This window comes from Camponotus floridanus, unplaced genomic scaffold (genome assembly GCF_003227725.1).
Source record: "Camponotus floridanus strain SB8 unplaced genomic scaffold, Cflo_v7.5 scaffold1, whole genome shotgun sequence".
NCBI lineage: Eukaryota > Metazoa > Arthropoda > Insecta > Hymenoptera > Formicidae > Camponotus > Camponotus floridanus.
Genome location: NW_020229214.1, coordinates 9,375,664 through 9,389,772, shown reverse-complemented (window position 1 = coordinate 9,389,772; position 14,109 = coordinate 9,375,664). Strand labels below are relative to the sequence as shown.

At 29.6% G+C, this 14,109-nt stretch overlaps 2 protein-coding genes across 2 annotated transcripts; both read left to right on the top strand.

The window, feature by feature from the left end:
* Nucleotides 1-1,340: 1,340 nt before the first annotated feature.
* On the top strand, nt 1,341-6,415 carry LOC105249685 (alpha-tocopherol transfer protein-like). The gene is made up of 6 exons (XM_011255340.3): nt 1,341-1,577; nt 3,812-3,950; nt 4,435-4,594; nt 4,676-4,790; nt 5,264-5,627; nt 5,900-6,415. Exons 2-6 carry the CDS (start codon nt 3,812-3,814, stop codon nt 6,049-6,051), a joined length of 930 nt encoding a protein of 309 aa, XP_011253642.1. The 5' UTR covers nt 1,341-1,577; the 3' UTR covers nt 6,052-6,415.
* A 3,672-nt stretch (nt 6,416-10,087) lies between these two features.
* Nucleotides 10,088-13,777, top strand: LOC105249695 (endoglucanase A). The gene is made up of 7 exons (XM_011255351.2): nt 10,088-10,197; nt 10,461-10,676; nt 11,440-11,668; nt 11,880-12,161; nt 12,354-12,697; nt 12,947-13,196; nt 13,362-13,777. The coding sequence occupies exons 2-7, from the start codon at nt 10,644-10,646 to the stop codon at nt 13,694-13,696; spliced, it is 1,473 nt and encodes a 490-aa protein (XP_011253653.1). The 5' UTR covers nt 10,088-10,197; nt 10,461-10,643; the 3' UTR covers nt 13,697-13,777.
* Nucleotides 13,778-14,109: the final 332 nt, after the last annotated feature.

The window sequence follows — 14,109 nt, the reverse complement described above, 5'->3', positions numbered from 1 at the left end:
TTCTATGCACTCGGAAGTGAATACGGTGTAGAGAATCGAGAGAATATCGCGATCATTGTTTTCATTCATCAGTGATTAGTGTTACGTCAATTAAGTCCTTTTTTTGTTCAGAAACAAGAACTCTGTACTCGTCCATATTCTGTACTCAGAATTGCGCGTCAAATTTGCGCGCTTGAATTTACCGGGAAATAATCTTATAAATCTTATATAATATAACAATAAATAATTGATTAGATAATGAAATGAAATTGTACAAAACATTTTGTATAACGTAAGCACATACATTGAAGGCTTTTTATCTATCATCATTTTTCTTATCGTAATCCACTGCGGTTCGATATCTAATTTGTATCATTCTTCGTGTGCGTTCTTGAGAGGACAGACCATTTTGTCACAGACTGTTCCAAAATCGTACATGTGAGGTTTAAAAACACATGGCTCGATTCTCCTTTGAGAAGAAAGTTTTAGATTTTGTTTATCAGAGCGAGAAGAAGACGGCGCGTGTGCACCAGAAGCGATGAAGACATGTGCGCACTCACCGTGATTTTCACGTTACATAAGCACGTACAATTTCATGAAGTTTCTAAAATCATCGAATTATATTAAATACAATAACTACCACCGTGTTTCGCTGATAAAGAAGATTGAGATTGCAAAATTGTTGCTGTTACGTTAATGTGCAAACAAAAAATTTAAAGTGCGTCAATTTCTTCGTCTTCTATCATTAGAATATGTGTGTATAGCTTATAATATAATGTTTCACTGTATATTTTTATTTTGCAAAAAAAACATTACTATAGCGAGAAACTATCTAATTATCATAAACTAACTTTTGTAAACAAGATATCGCGCTAATTATACAAAAAAAAAGCATTATATTCTTGCGATCAATTATTCTCAATGATATGTATTTAGTACACACATATATGGCAAAAAATTGAAATGAATTTAATTGGGATTAAAAAATGCGTTTTATAATACGCACATATAACAAATGTAGCAAATGAACTTTTTTGCGAATACGTGAAGGATTTTAAATCCTTGAACAAAGAATAAATTTTTCTAGCGAAATACTAGAATTTTTATAATGATTTTATAACGAGCAGCTTTGCATTTTGTTGAAATTGTTGCAGATTATACTATTGATTCTTTTCTTTTTATTCTATGAGAGAATTTTGTATATTCAAAGTTTTACACTACGTACTTGTAGTTCTCTTTTTAAATGCGAATTTAGGCGAAAATTTGTTCACATTGTCGAATGTAAGACCGATTTCGTCTATTTCATAAATCGTTAATCATTAATGAGGAATTCCCCTAAAAATCTCTTATTAATCAGAGTTTCTTTCTACTGCGTATCATAACGGTAAGCGAAGCGGGAGTGGGGCATCTCTATGGTATAAAGGAGAACCGGTCCACGAAGTAATCGTCGTTCCCTCTCTGTTGTTCGTAAGTCGTCTCTCGAGTTCGCCGCTCCGCTCATTTCTCTTTCCGCAACAATCCGAAAGTCATCGCCGTCGCGATCGTTCGCACATCGAGTGTCCGTCTGTACGTTTGATTCGTGTTGAACATCGGTCAAGGTAAGATTTATTTCAGTATACATTGTGTATGTACGAACAAAGATTTTCTTTCTATTTATAAACACTTATATCACAATTTTAATATATATATTATGTCAAATCCAAATGATTGTCAGATATATTATAATCAAATTTATGTTAAATGTATATCATATGTTTAAAGATAATCTCCAAAAAGATACATATTTTCTATATTATTCGCGATATTATTTAATTTTTGCGTTTAATTTTTGCGTAATTTAATTGTTTATAAAATAAAATTTAAGGACATTTTTTATACTAGCCAATAAGAATAATAATGTATGTATTTTATTGTATATTAACTAATTATGTAAACTAAGATAGATTTTGTAAGATAGATACTTTGACACTTTTATTTTATATATATAAAAAAGTGTGAAGATTATAAAATAAACAATTAACAATCTTTAAATTATCTTAATTATTTAAAAGAAGTTAAAAGATGCAATCTTTTAAGTTTAACATTAAGTTATTCATTAACGAATCCGGAATATCTTGATTTAACTTTGAGAGAATTTTTCTCAAAACTTTTTAGTACTGCGAAATCATTAGCAATCTCAAATTACTTTTCATAGTATAAAGTTTTTTAAATTCAAAATTTCTTATATTTTTCATTATGTTTTCAAGCTTATTTTACAATATAAAAATACCAAACAACTGTAAAAAATATTAAATGTTTAAAATCTTTTTAGAATTTTGTTTTTGTATTTTTAAATATAAATTTAAATATATAATTTTAATAACCTAATAAGTCTCTTAATTCAGTTCTCTTTTAGTTTAAATATCAAAATTTAAATAATTTTAACATATTTTAGTTTCATTGTATCGATTTAATTTCAAATTTTATCACGGATAACTTTTAGCAATCTAATCGTAAATGGTTAAAAGAAATTGTGTAGTCGACCAAACTAGCCAGAAATATAATTTATTCAATACGACGTTTCGACCATATGGTTGTGGTCCTTATCAAGTATACAAAAATTAGCCGAAGTAGTAGTAATCAGAGTGTCGGCATAGATAATAATCTTGTGCAAGCACAAGTCACATTTGCAAAACTTTATTTTGAAATTTCAATTTTAAGAACAATGAGTCCGTGTGGGACCTCGTCAAAGACTGATCAAAATTCGACTAGCGATATTAAGCTTCTACAAATTTCTAATCGTAAATCTTGTGTAAATTGTAAAAGAGTGTTCCATAATTTCTATTATTATATATAATAATAATACTAATAATAGAATTATTTATTTATATTAAAATAATAAAGCATATATATTATAATAATTAAAATTTTTCAAGTTTGTTAAAATTAAAAATTAGCATAACGATCTTGTTAATCTTACATTATTGAAAGATAAATAATTTGTATCTTTTCGTCACAAGATAATAATAGAACTTTATCCTGTCACTTTCAAATGCTCGTAAACTTTCACGCTTATCAAATTTTCTGCGTTTTATCTTGTGGCTAAGAATGGCTATAGCGTGTATAATAATTTTAAAGAGAGAAGATATTATGCGTTAGAGAAATTAAGAAAGTAATTGAAGAAAATAATAAAACTCTCTTATTCTTTTGCTTTGTTTTCTCTAACTTAGAAAATTTTTAACACAACCATTTTGTCAGCGGAGCTTTATGCAATTGTTCTCTTAATGGCAGATTTCATAAAATGTTATACAGACAACAAAGAGATAGTATAAATTTTTCAGAAGCTATTGGCGCTTAAAAAAGTCAGAGATAAAGGGAATTAGCGAAACAATATCGCTTCCAAAACGAGGACGGATAAAGGCTAAGAAACATTCTCTTTACTTCTCAATCTGCAAAGTTGCGACGAGTTTAGAGAAAGTTTTGGTTGAGCAAGTCGCTTTGGTCAGCATTAATTCCTGACATAAGAACGATGGGTATCTCAACCGGTTATGTAATCCATGTAGTGCACATTACATGCAACTGAACACGTGCAAACCGAGAAGGAATTATATAGACATTATGCACAGTCGAAACTATGTGTGTCCGATTTATTCTCCAGTAATTTAATTTTACGCTTTCTGATTTAGCAAATAAGGGACTGAATACCGAAATTATATTTTACGATAAGTTTTTATTGTGTAAATCAATCAAATAAAAAAAAATCATAATCATATCAAAATTCTCGAATGTTGAAATTCATTGATTTGCGTGTATATTTTCATGTTTAACATTCTTAACTACAATCTATTTATAGATGATGCTGGTACAACCTACAGAGGAAATGTCTAAGCAGATACGAGTTGAGCTGAATGAAAATGTAGCGACTCGTGATAAGGACCTCGAAATGATTAAGGAGTGGCTTGCTAAACAACCTCATTTACCTCAGTTTGATGGTATATTTTTCAATTAAGCTATCAAAAGTTAGTCACATAACACAACGTCCTAAATTTAGCAGGCTAAAGTTTTTTTTTAAAGATTTATAATTAGGGATTAAGATCCGAATAGAATTCTGTTTGTGATTTTATATATGTGCCCTAAGTATAAAAAATGTTTGATTTGCAATATTATATGATATTTAATATTAAATATCACAAAAAGTTATTGATGCAAGAAGTAGTGAAATATGTGTAAGGAAATACAAAATTGCACGATACAAATTCCGGCGGTTTAAAATTTTGATTATTCTAAGAGAGAAAGAAGAAAAGATGTTAAGAGAAATTTACTATACGAACATTAAATTTAATCACAAATTATTATATATTATTTTTCTTGATTTTTTCTTTTTGATTTTTTTGATTACTTGAGTCAAGTCTCTGATTATTAAATTTATTATATATTATACATGGATACTCGAAATGCTATCTAATTTCCTTTCAGATGACCAAAGAATAATGACGTTTCTACGCGGATGCAAATTCTCCTTAGAAAGATGCAAACAAAAACTGGACATGTATTTCACGATGCGCGCAATGATTCCCGAATTTTTTTCTAATCGTGATATAACCAGGCCGTCGATGCAAGAAATAGCAAAACATGTGTAAGGAAACGCACGAGATAAATAATTTATATAAATTTATTAGATAAATATTAATATTTTGCTTCATTTTTTTTCTTCCAGACATATTCCTGCTTTACCTGGTTTAACAAAAAACGGACGTCGTGTGATCATAATGCGAGGTATCATAAATAAAGAAGTGCCTATAAGCGTTACCAATATCACGGAAGTTATGAAGGTACAAATTTACTTCTCGATCATATTGATGGTGCAATTATGAATTGCACGCTTTTTTCGAGTCAAATCAATCAATTAATTTATTCTATAATATATCTAAATATTAACAATCAATTCTTTATAAAGTGTTCTGAAAATGCATATTCTTGAAAGAAATACATTTTATCATCTAAATAAGTATAAAACAAAAATTTTTATTCGTTTATTATTTTATTGTAAAAAAGATAGTTTCTTTTATTTTTAAAAAGTACATTATAAATTTTTTAATTATATTATTATTATTATTATTTTATTATTATTATTATTATTATTAATATCTACAACGTCGATAGCTAAAGTCACTCAAATCTATATTATGTCGATTTCGATTCCAATTTTTTGAAAACTATACAATTTTATATCACACATTAATATTTATTTTATACTCATATTTTATTTTCAAGTCAAGATAATAAAAATGTGTTGTTTTTAAAGATGGTATTTATGATCGGCGATATACGTCTCAAGGAGGAGATCCACGGCGTTGCCGGTGACGTTTATGTCTTCGACGCTGCTATCGCGACGCCTGCGTATTTCGCCAAGTTTACTCCTACTTTAGTGAAAAAGTTTCTGGTTTGCGCGCAAGAAGGGTATCCGGCGAAAGTGAAGGAGGTGCATATAATTAACATTAGTCCGCTCGTCGACACGATTCTTAACTTCGTCAAGCCGTTCCTGAAGGAGAAGATACGCAATCGCATCTTCACGCATAGCAACATCGAAACGCTCTACGAATACATACCTAAGGAGATACTGCCGACCGAGTACGGCGGAGACGCCGGACCCATCGCAGATATTCACGGCACGACATTTTAATCTTATTAATTTAAAATTACAGAATGTGTTCCTGAATCTAATTTTAACGCTAATTTCTTTGAGTTTCCTAAATATTAAAGTTACAATTTTTCCTAATTCTGCAATCATTAAACATTTTTATTATAAGTAGAATTTTTAATTTACATAAGATATACAGTTGTAATCGAAATAATAATTTTGATAAATATGTAAAAAATATGTTAAATATCTTTAACGTTAAAACAAACTTTTAAACAAATGTTATTCATTATCTTTTAGAGATGTGGATGAAAAAAATGGAGGAATACGGACCGTGGTTCGCGGAACAAGAAGTTGTGAAATCTAACGAGGCTTTGCGACTAGATAAAATAAAGACGCAGGACGATTTATTCGGTATCGACGGATCTTTCCGGCAGCTGACCATCGATTAAATTGATTAACGCGTTACAAAGTGTCTCCCAACCTAATCATCGCCAAAGGCAATCGTTATTAGAACGCTCGTTCGCGTAGGAGCAGAAACTTTGACATCGACCGATCGTTCGTTATGCCCGTGTGATGAATATTAATGCATTTTCCTTTCAAACAACTATAATCGAATTATAAACTTTTGTACAGAACTTGTACAGGATATCGATTTTCTTCAAACTAATTTATGGCAACAATCAATAAAATAATTTAATTGAAAAATTTACTTTTGTATAAAAAATAACAGAGACAAATCAAGCAAATATTCCGACAAAACAAACAACGCTACTCTAATAAAATATATTTTGCATTTTTTTTATCAATGGTACTTTATTTATTTTTTGTAATTAAAAACGCGCTAATTATAGCTTTGATTATAATTTAATAAAGCGTTGTTTAAAATAAAACAGAAAACAGAATTTATTTTTGTATAGAAATTTTTCTTGATGCATAATTATAATAGCTAATAATTATAATAGTTATTGAATAGTACGAATAATTTTCGATGAAATGTATATATGCATAAAATTATATTAATTTGAAATTTTAGTATCTGTCTAAAAAATTTATGTAATTGAAATGTATATGAATAATATTTTTATATGTGTGAGATTATATCAATGATAATAATTCCATCCCGAAAATATTTTCTATTTTTTTAATTATAATAAGTAATTGATATATTTTGAAAAATTATTTTATCAATAAGTTCACTATTATTTATAACAAACATACGAAAAGAAAAAGAACATCTCATTATTATTTGTGTATTGTATCTTATGTATTGTTTCATCAACTCGATGATACAAAAATAATACATGATATTTCACGAAAGTATATTCAAATCAATATTGTTCAACATTATTATCAAATTTATTATCATCATTGATTCGTGATTATGTTATTATTGAAATATGTAATAATATTCAGAAATCAAATAATAACAGATTTTCTATTTGAACAAATACGAAATGTTAAAAATTAAATAATGATACATTTTCTACTTGAGCTAGTTCTATTTTCTATTTGAAATCTTTTACTGATCCTATTTCGAGAATTATACAAATAATTGAATTAAAATTAAATACATTCTCGTTAATATTCATTAATTATCGTTAATTGTTCAAAATAGTTTTTCTTCATAGATGCATTGAACGTGCAAATTCTCCATGTTCTATATAAATGATTTGTACAATAACAAATATATATAATTTTCATTTTTTGTGAAAAAAAGTTTCTTTGACAAAAAATCCATACATTATTATATGTTATAATAGCAAGTTGGTATTTAAAGTTGCACGTCAGAAAAGGTAGAATTTTGGAAACCTTGACCCAAGACACGAAGTGTCTGAATCTCAGAAAAAAATGAGTTTTTTTAACGCCAACGGTGATGCTGATTGCTAGTTAATTTGTCTCGAAGTGGAACGATAAAAAGAAAAGACTTTTTAAGAATGTCATATTCAGTGCAAACTAGACGCGACGGTTTAATCACCGCTGAAATAATCCGAGTTTCTGTTTGCGTTTATTCAATTTTCTAAGCTAATTATTTTCGTTGTATTTCGATTAATTAAAAAAATCATCAATGAAAAATCTGTTCGGAGAAATCTGTTGTAAGAAACTAGCTTAGCTTATCAAACTAAGAAGAAGAATAAAACTTCTGCTTTTATATCTGCTGTGTGTATACTGGCGTTTTATTAAAATTATTTCATACTTATTTATACTTTTATAATCACTATTTGAATATTATATGATTGCTCAATATATAGTTATTAGAGCGAATTAGTATAAATTATTTATTGAATTATTTATTTTCAACTTTTTTATTTACTTTACACAAATTTTTTCTTTTTATAATTTAAAAATTCATAATTATTCTTCACAGTTTAATTATTAAGAAGATTTTACTAAAAGGATTCTGATTTGTAAATATGGTTTTACAAGATCGATCATGATCTGATAAGTGCGACAAGCGAAAATAATTTCTTTGCAGTAGCATGGTGATGTAATATTCAACAGCCTGTAAGACAGATATTCGCTTCTCTTATGCAAATATGTTCCCACTTCTCCGTCTTTTCAGTCATTCACGATCATCATTAAACTTGCAGTTAGTTAGTCAGTCAGTGAGCTCATCAATCATTAGCTTAGTAAATTAATTATAAGTTAATCGATCGAACATTGTATAGTTTGGTACGCGATCAACAAGGCGTCTTGATAATAATATTAATATTCAATAATATAGTATATAATAATCATTTAAATATATCTGAACAAGCTAATCTTGGGAATATAGACGACGACAAAGGACCCCGCACCATTCTTATGGGAAAATGTCTTTCGGTGGATTTCGCTAAATTTTGGATATGTTGTAGTTCTCGTCATTCTGAACAAAAGATACAATGGGCACAACTTGATCCTATGAGCCGTTTCCGCGCTACAAGCCCTGGAAAGTGCAGATTTAACATATAAAGATATCGATTTTTCGACTCGATAATTTCGATCAAATATGCGTGCGTGCCCGCATGCGTGTGCGTGTGTGTGGGTGTGTGTGTGTGTGTGTGTGTGTGTGTGGGTGTGTGTGTGTGTCAGTGTGTGAGTGTGTGCGTACAACGGAAGATGTAATGTAAATGTTATTGTGATAAACACACACATACACAGAGACACACACAGCAGAGAGGGTTTGGAGTCATAAAATACTACGGAAGTGACGAACCGTGGGGTCCTTATCTCTGCTGTGATACCCAAGCGCGTGCGCGCACACTCACACACTGACACACACACTCACACACTGACACACACACACACACACACACACACACACACACGCACGCACATGCATGCGGGCACGCACGCATATTTGATCGAAATTATCGAGTCGAAAAATCGATATCTTTATATGTTAAATCTGCACTTTCCAGGGCTTGTAGCGCGGAAACGGCTCATAGGATCAAGTTGTGCCCATTGTATCTTTTGTTCAGAATGACGAGAACTACAACATATCCAAAATTTAGCGAAATCCACCGAAAGACATTTTCCCATAAGAATGGTGCAGGGTCCTTTAGCAAAATATTAAAAAGAGAAAATATAAAAGATAATTATTAAACTGTCTTTCGCAATCAATTATAAATTTTCAAACTAATTAGTAAAGCTGTTTATTCTTGTTAATATTATTAAATAGATTTTACAAAGAAAGTAAAGATAATTATTATTAAAAATATATATATTTGATGATCGAATTTGCAACAAACAATAAATATTAAGAAATGACTATAAATTGAATAGTAAGATGAAAGCATTGTATAAAGTTATAAATAAAAATTATAAATTTTTAACATTTAACAATAAATTGCGAAAGGACATACTAAATTATAATATTGTGTCAATAAAACGTAATGTATTCACAACGCAATATTTCCAATCATAAAATTAACATATTTATAGTTTCATAATTATTAATTATTATTAATCTCATTTATACTGTATTAATCTTGTGTTCATTAATCTCTGAATTTTCTATATTTCCACATCTTAACATTAATAATTCAATAATAACACGCATAGTGACTTTATAATATACGCAGCTTTCAAAAGCAATAATATCGATGCTAATATTCCATGACATACATTTAATACTGGTCTCAAATTTTCAAAGAGAATCTTAATACGTTTAATATAAATTGGCATTATCATAATAATTACCCGCCAATGCAATTTGCGACAAGTTCTTTTCAAATATATTCTCGCTCTCTGAATAATTGGATTAACATTAATATCAGTAATAAATGTATACATATACATATGTACAATATAAGTTATGCATATGTACAATATAAGTAATCGATTTTCTATATAGGAAAATATAAAAGGAATAGAATAAGAAAAGAGCGGACATAAATCGCTATGTTTTGTCGCAAATATAAATACCAACGTTTCCAGAAATTTGACATTGTCTGCAAAACATAATATAATATAAGAAACACAAAGACTTAAGAGAAGAAACAGAAAGACATTGATTGCTAAACTTGAGATCTTTCAATTTCTCATGAGCTTTCGTCGAGATTACAACGTTGTAAGCGCATTCAAATTTATCAACAGATGAAGAATTTGTAATTGCAGTGAGTTTAAATTTTGACATTATTTTAAAATATTATGCGTTTTACGTTAATTTTCTCGGTTTGCAAATAAAAGTATAAATCATCAAAAAAATATACTTATTTATCGAATTAATAAAAATTTATCGAAATTTATTTCAGTTTCTTGGGTTTATTTTTGTTACTCAATTCATAATTATAGACAATATAGACTATTCTTCAATAATAATATTTATGAAATAATTGGATATTTAGGCAAATTTATTAATGTCTATTTTTGATTTTAGAGAGATATAACAAACGTACGCTTTGCGAAGGAAGGTGCAACGCTTTCGCGCGAAATACGCTGTGCAAATTCACGCCGACGTCTTGTCAAGATAGACAATATCACACGTGAAATTTTTAAATTCACGTGATCGTCACATCACGTCGTGTTAACGCTTTCAGGACGACAACATCGCAAAGACAAAATGAAACTTGGCTTTATTGTCATGTGCGTCACGGTGAGTTCGTTTTTATTAATAATCTCTGATGTTGCAACTTGGAATTATGTCTGTTATATTACATTACATTTGAATGTTTGAACATGCGGAAAAATTCGCGTAAAGGAGAGACAGAAGGGTGCAAGAAAACGCGTAATAAATTGCAAGAAAAAATTAACTCTTTAAAGCTTTTCTGAAAACCTTTATTATTAATTCATTTATTATTAATCTATAATCATTAATAATTTGCTAATTTTAAACAACGGAAATTTATGATATTTAAAAGTAACAATTGTATATTATTCGATCATTTATTATTGTCTTTGTTTGTCATTTTTTTTTCATGTTGAAAATCTTACCGGAATGTCGACTTTTTTTTGTTTTTTTTTTTAGCCTGTCTTTATTACTATTTATTTTTATAATATTATTGCCATTATATTCGTTTCTCAGACTTTACAATCAGCGAGGCGAAATTATACGCGAACTACTACTAAAATTTGGTTTGAATTGGAAATGATTAGCGTCACGCTCGAGAATTTTCTTCATCGCCTTCCTTAACTCGTAAAATTACGAGCAATCGACTTTACTTTACGTAAACCTTGATCGCGCAGATTATGTTATAAGACTGTAGACTATATGCAAAATTTAAGACTTTACACGACATTGCTCTACATTATTCTTGGTGCACGTGCACTGCAAAATCATCATTACGTACGCTCTTGGAGAACGCTTTTGCCATTTGATGATAATATTAAGTGCCTGTTAATATGTTATTTGTTGACAGATTCTACTGGCATTATTGATTACTTCAACGTATAGGATAAATGCCTTTGAAATAGATGACGGGCAAATCGAGAATGATTATGCCAAAGTCCTGAATCTTTCATTGATGTTTTATGAAGCGCAGCGTTCTGGGAAATTACCAAGAGAGAATAGGATCCCATGGCGAAATGATTCTGCATTGCATGACGCTGGTTGGGAGGATGAAGATTTAACCGGAGGATACTATGATAGTAATAAACCACTATATATCGCTTGGAGAATTGAAAAAAATAACAGGAAAATTGTTCGACAAAATTATTTAAATTTGTAAACGCCTATATATAGGAATGATACAGAAATGTATCTTTGTTTAACGGATTAATGACCATAATATAATTTATCAGACAATGAAAAACCGTACAATTTATTTAGCGAAATATCACGCTTGTTCTCTTTGTTCAGGTCATAATTATGTAAAGTTCGGTTTCACAATGGCTTTCACGACGACAATTTTGGCTTGGGGTGCGGTCAGTTGGCCGGAAGCTTTTAACGTCGCTAATCAACTCGACGAAATGCATAAAACTATCAAATGGGCTACGGATTATTTCATCAAGTGTCACGTAAAGGAGAACGAATTGTACGGACAAGTAGGCGAATTTTATTTGACTGAAACGTTCGGGAGACCCGAAGAGCTACCATATGAAACGTACAGACCAGCCTACAAAATCGATCCGGAACATCCTGGTATATATGTGAAATAAATCTATACATAAAAAATATTTATAATTTGTTTAAAAGATAAAAAGATAAATAAAAAATATATAGTGGGATACATGTAAATGTATAATGTATTTTATACATGTAATTATTCGATTTATTTATTATATACGCAGTTATTGCATTTATTTTGCTTCATTTGTATATATTCGATCGTAGGCTCTGATGTCGCCGGCGAAACAGCAGCAGCTCTCGCAGCTTCGAGTATCGTCTTCAAAAAAGTCGATCCCGAGTATAGCGCCAAATGTCTCAAGCATGCGAAAGAAATTTACAATTTGGCCAAACGTTATCGTGGCTTTTTTTTGCACAATGAGATACAAAACGTGCAAAAATATTATAATAACACTGATTACGGTGACGAGCTAGCGTGGGCTGCTATTTGGCTCCACAAGGCGGAACCACATTTCGATTATCTCAATGATGCCGAAAATCATTACCAAGATTTCCATCTCGAGAAACGACCGAATGAATTTTTCTATAACAACAAGATTGCCGGAGTTCAGGTACAATGACTTTCTTCAATAACTTATTTATAAACATGATTTTTATTATATATTTAGCTTGATAATTTATTTCTCAGTTCGACAAGATTTTTAATTTTGTAAACAATTTTAGATTTTTTAAATTAAGATCTTTTTGATTGCAAAATAAATTATGAATAATAATTTACTAAATGAGAAGATATCTCGTCTTATTTAATACCTTTAGCTTTTATTTCTGTGGTTAATATAATTTTTTCTAATTTCTCGTAGATTTTGCTAGCTCAATTAACAGGAAAATTGGAATATAAAAGAGCTGTTATCGATTTTTGCAACTTCTCAGTGCATAACCAGACACGCACGCCTAAAGGTCTTTTGTATATCGATAAATTAGGTACTCTTTCTCATGCCGCTAATATAGCCTTTATTTGCTTGGAAGCTTCGGAATATGGACTTGGTCCCTCGCATCAATATGATAAATTTGCCAAAGAACAGATTGATTATATACTAGGTTTTATACCAGGTAAAACTTGTGAATAAAAATAATCTTGTATTAAAAAAAAATTGCGTTTATACTCGACGCATAAACTTTACATAATATTCTTTTATTAATATTTTTTTATAGATATTGAATCGAATTTGTTTTTTATTTTTGTTGGATTCTTTTTTACTTTCGTACAATTTTTAGGAAGAAGTTACGTGGTCGGATACGGTATTAATGCACCGCAACAGCCGCGTCATATTGCATCTTCTTGTCCGCACTTACCAAAGTCGTGTGGATGGGAACAATATAGGAAAAATGAACCGAATCTGCAGATTCTTTATGGTGCTCTAGTTTCCGGACCTAATGAAAATGATTTCTTCTATGATAATCGACACGACGGTAATTATACGGGTGTCGGGATAGATTATAATGCTGGTTTTACCTGTGTGCTCGCCAAACTGTTACAACTGCATTGTTATGAGATACATATGTCTCCTTCTACTTACGATAAGCTATTCAATCACATTAATTTGTCATAGCTGTAATTAACATATGTATAGAAATATTTCCGTATTTAGAAATCAAATAGATTCTTTGTCGTGTGTGCATAATATTCTTTTGTAAAATTGAACATTTAATGTACAAAATATGCATTTCATTTAATTTGACTTGTAATATTAATTTTATCTTATAGTAAAGATAGCATTATATTGAAATGTCATATAATCGCATGTCTTCCAAAGCATTCAAATAGAAACATGCTTACACAAGAGAAGTCATTAATCATGATTATACATAGCATAGAGAAAAACAGGGATTAAACAACTTCCAGAAGAATAAAAACATATATAAATATATAAATACATAGTATATACATAGTATATACATAGTATATACATTTATAAATATATATAAGTATATACATTTATAGATATGCTTTTTTAATTACATA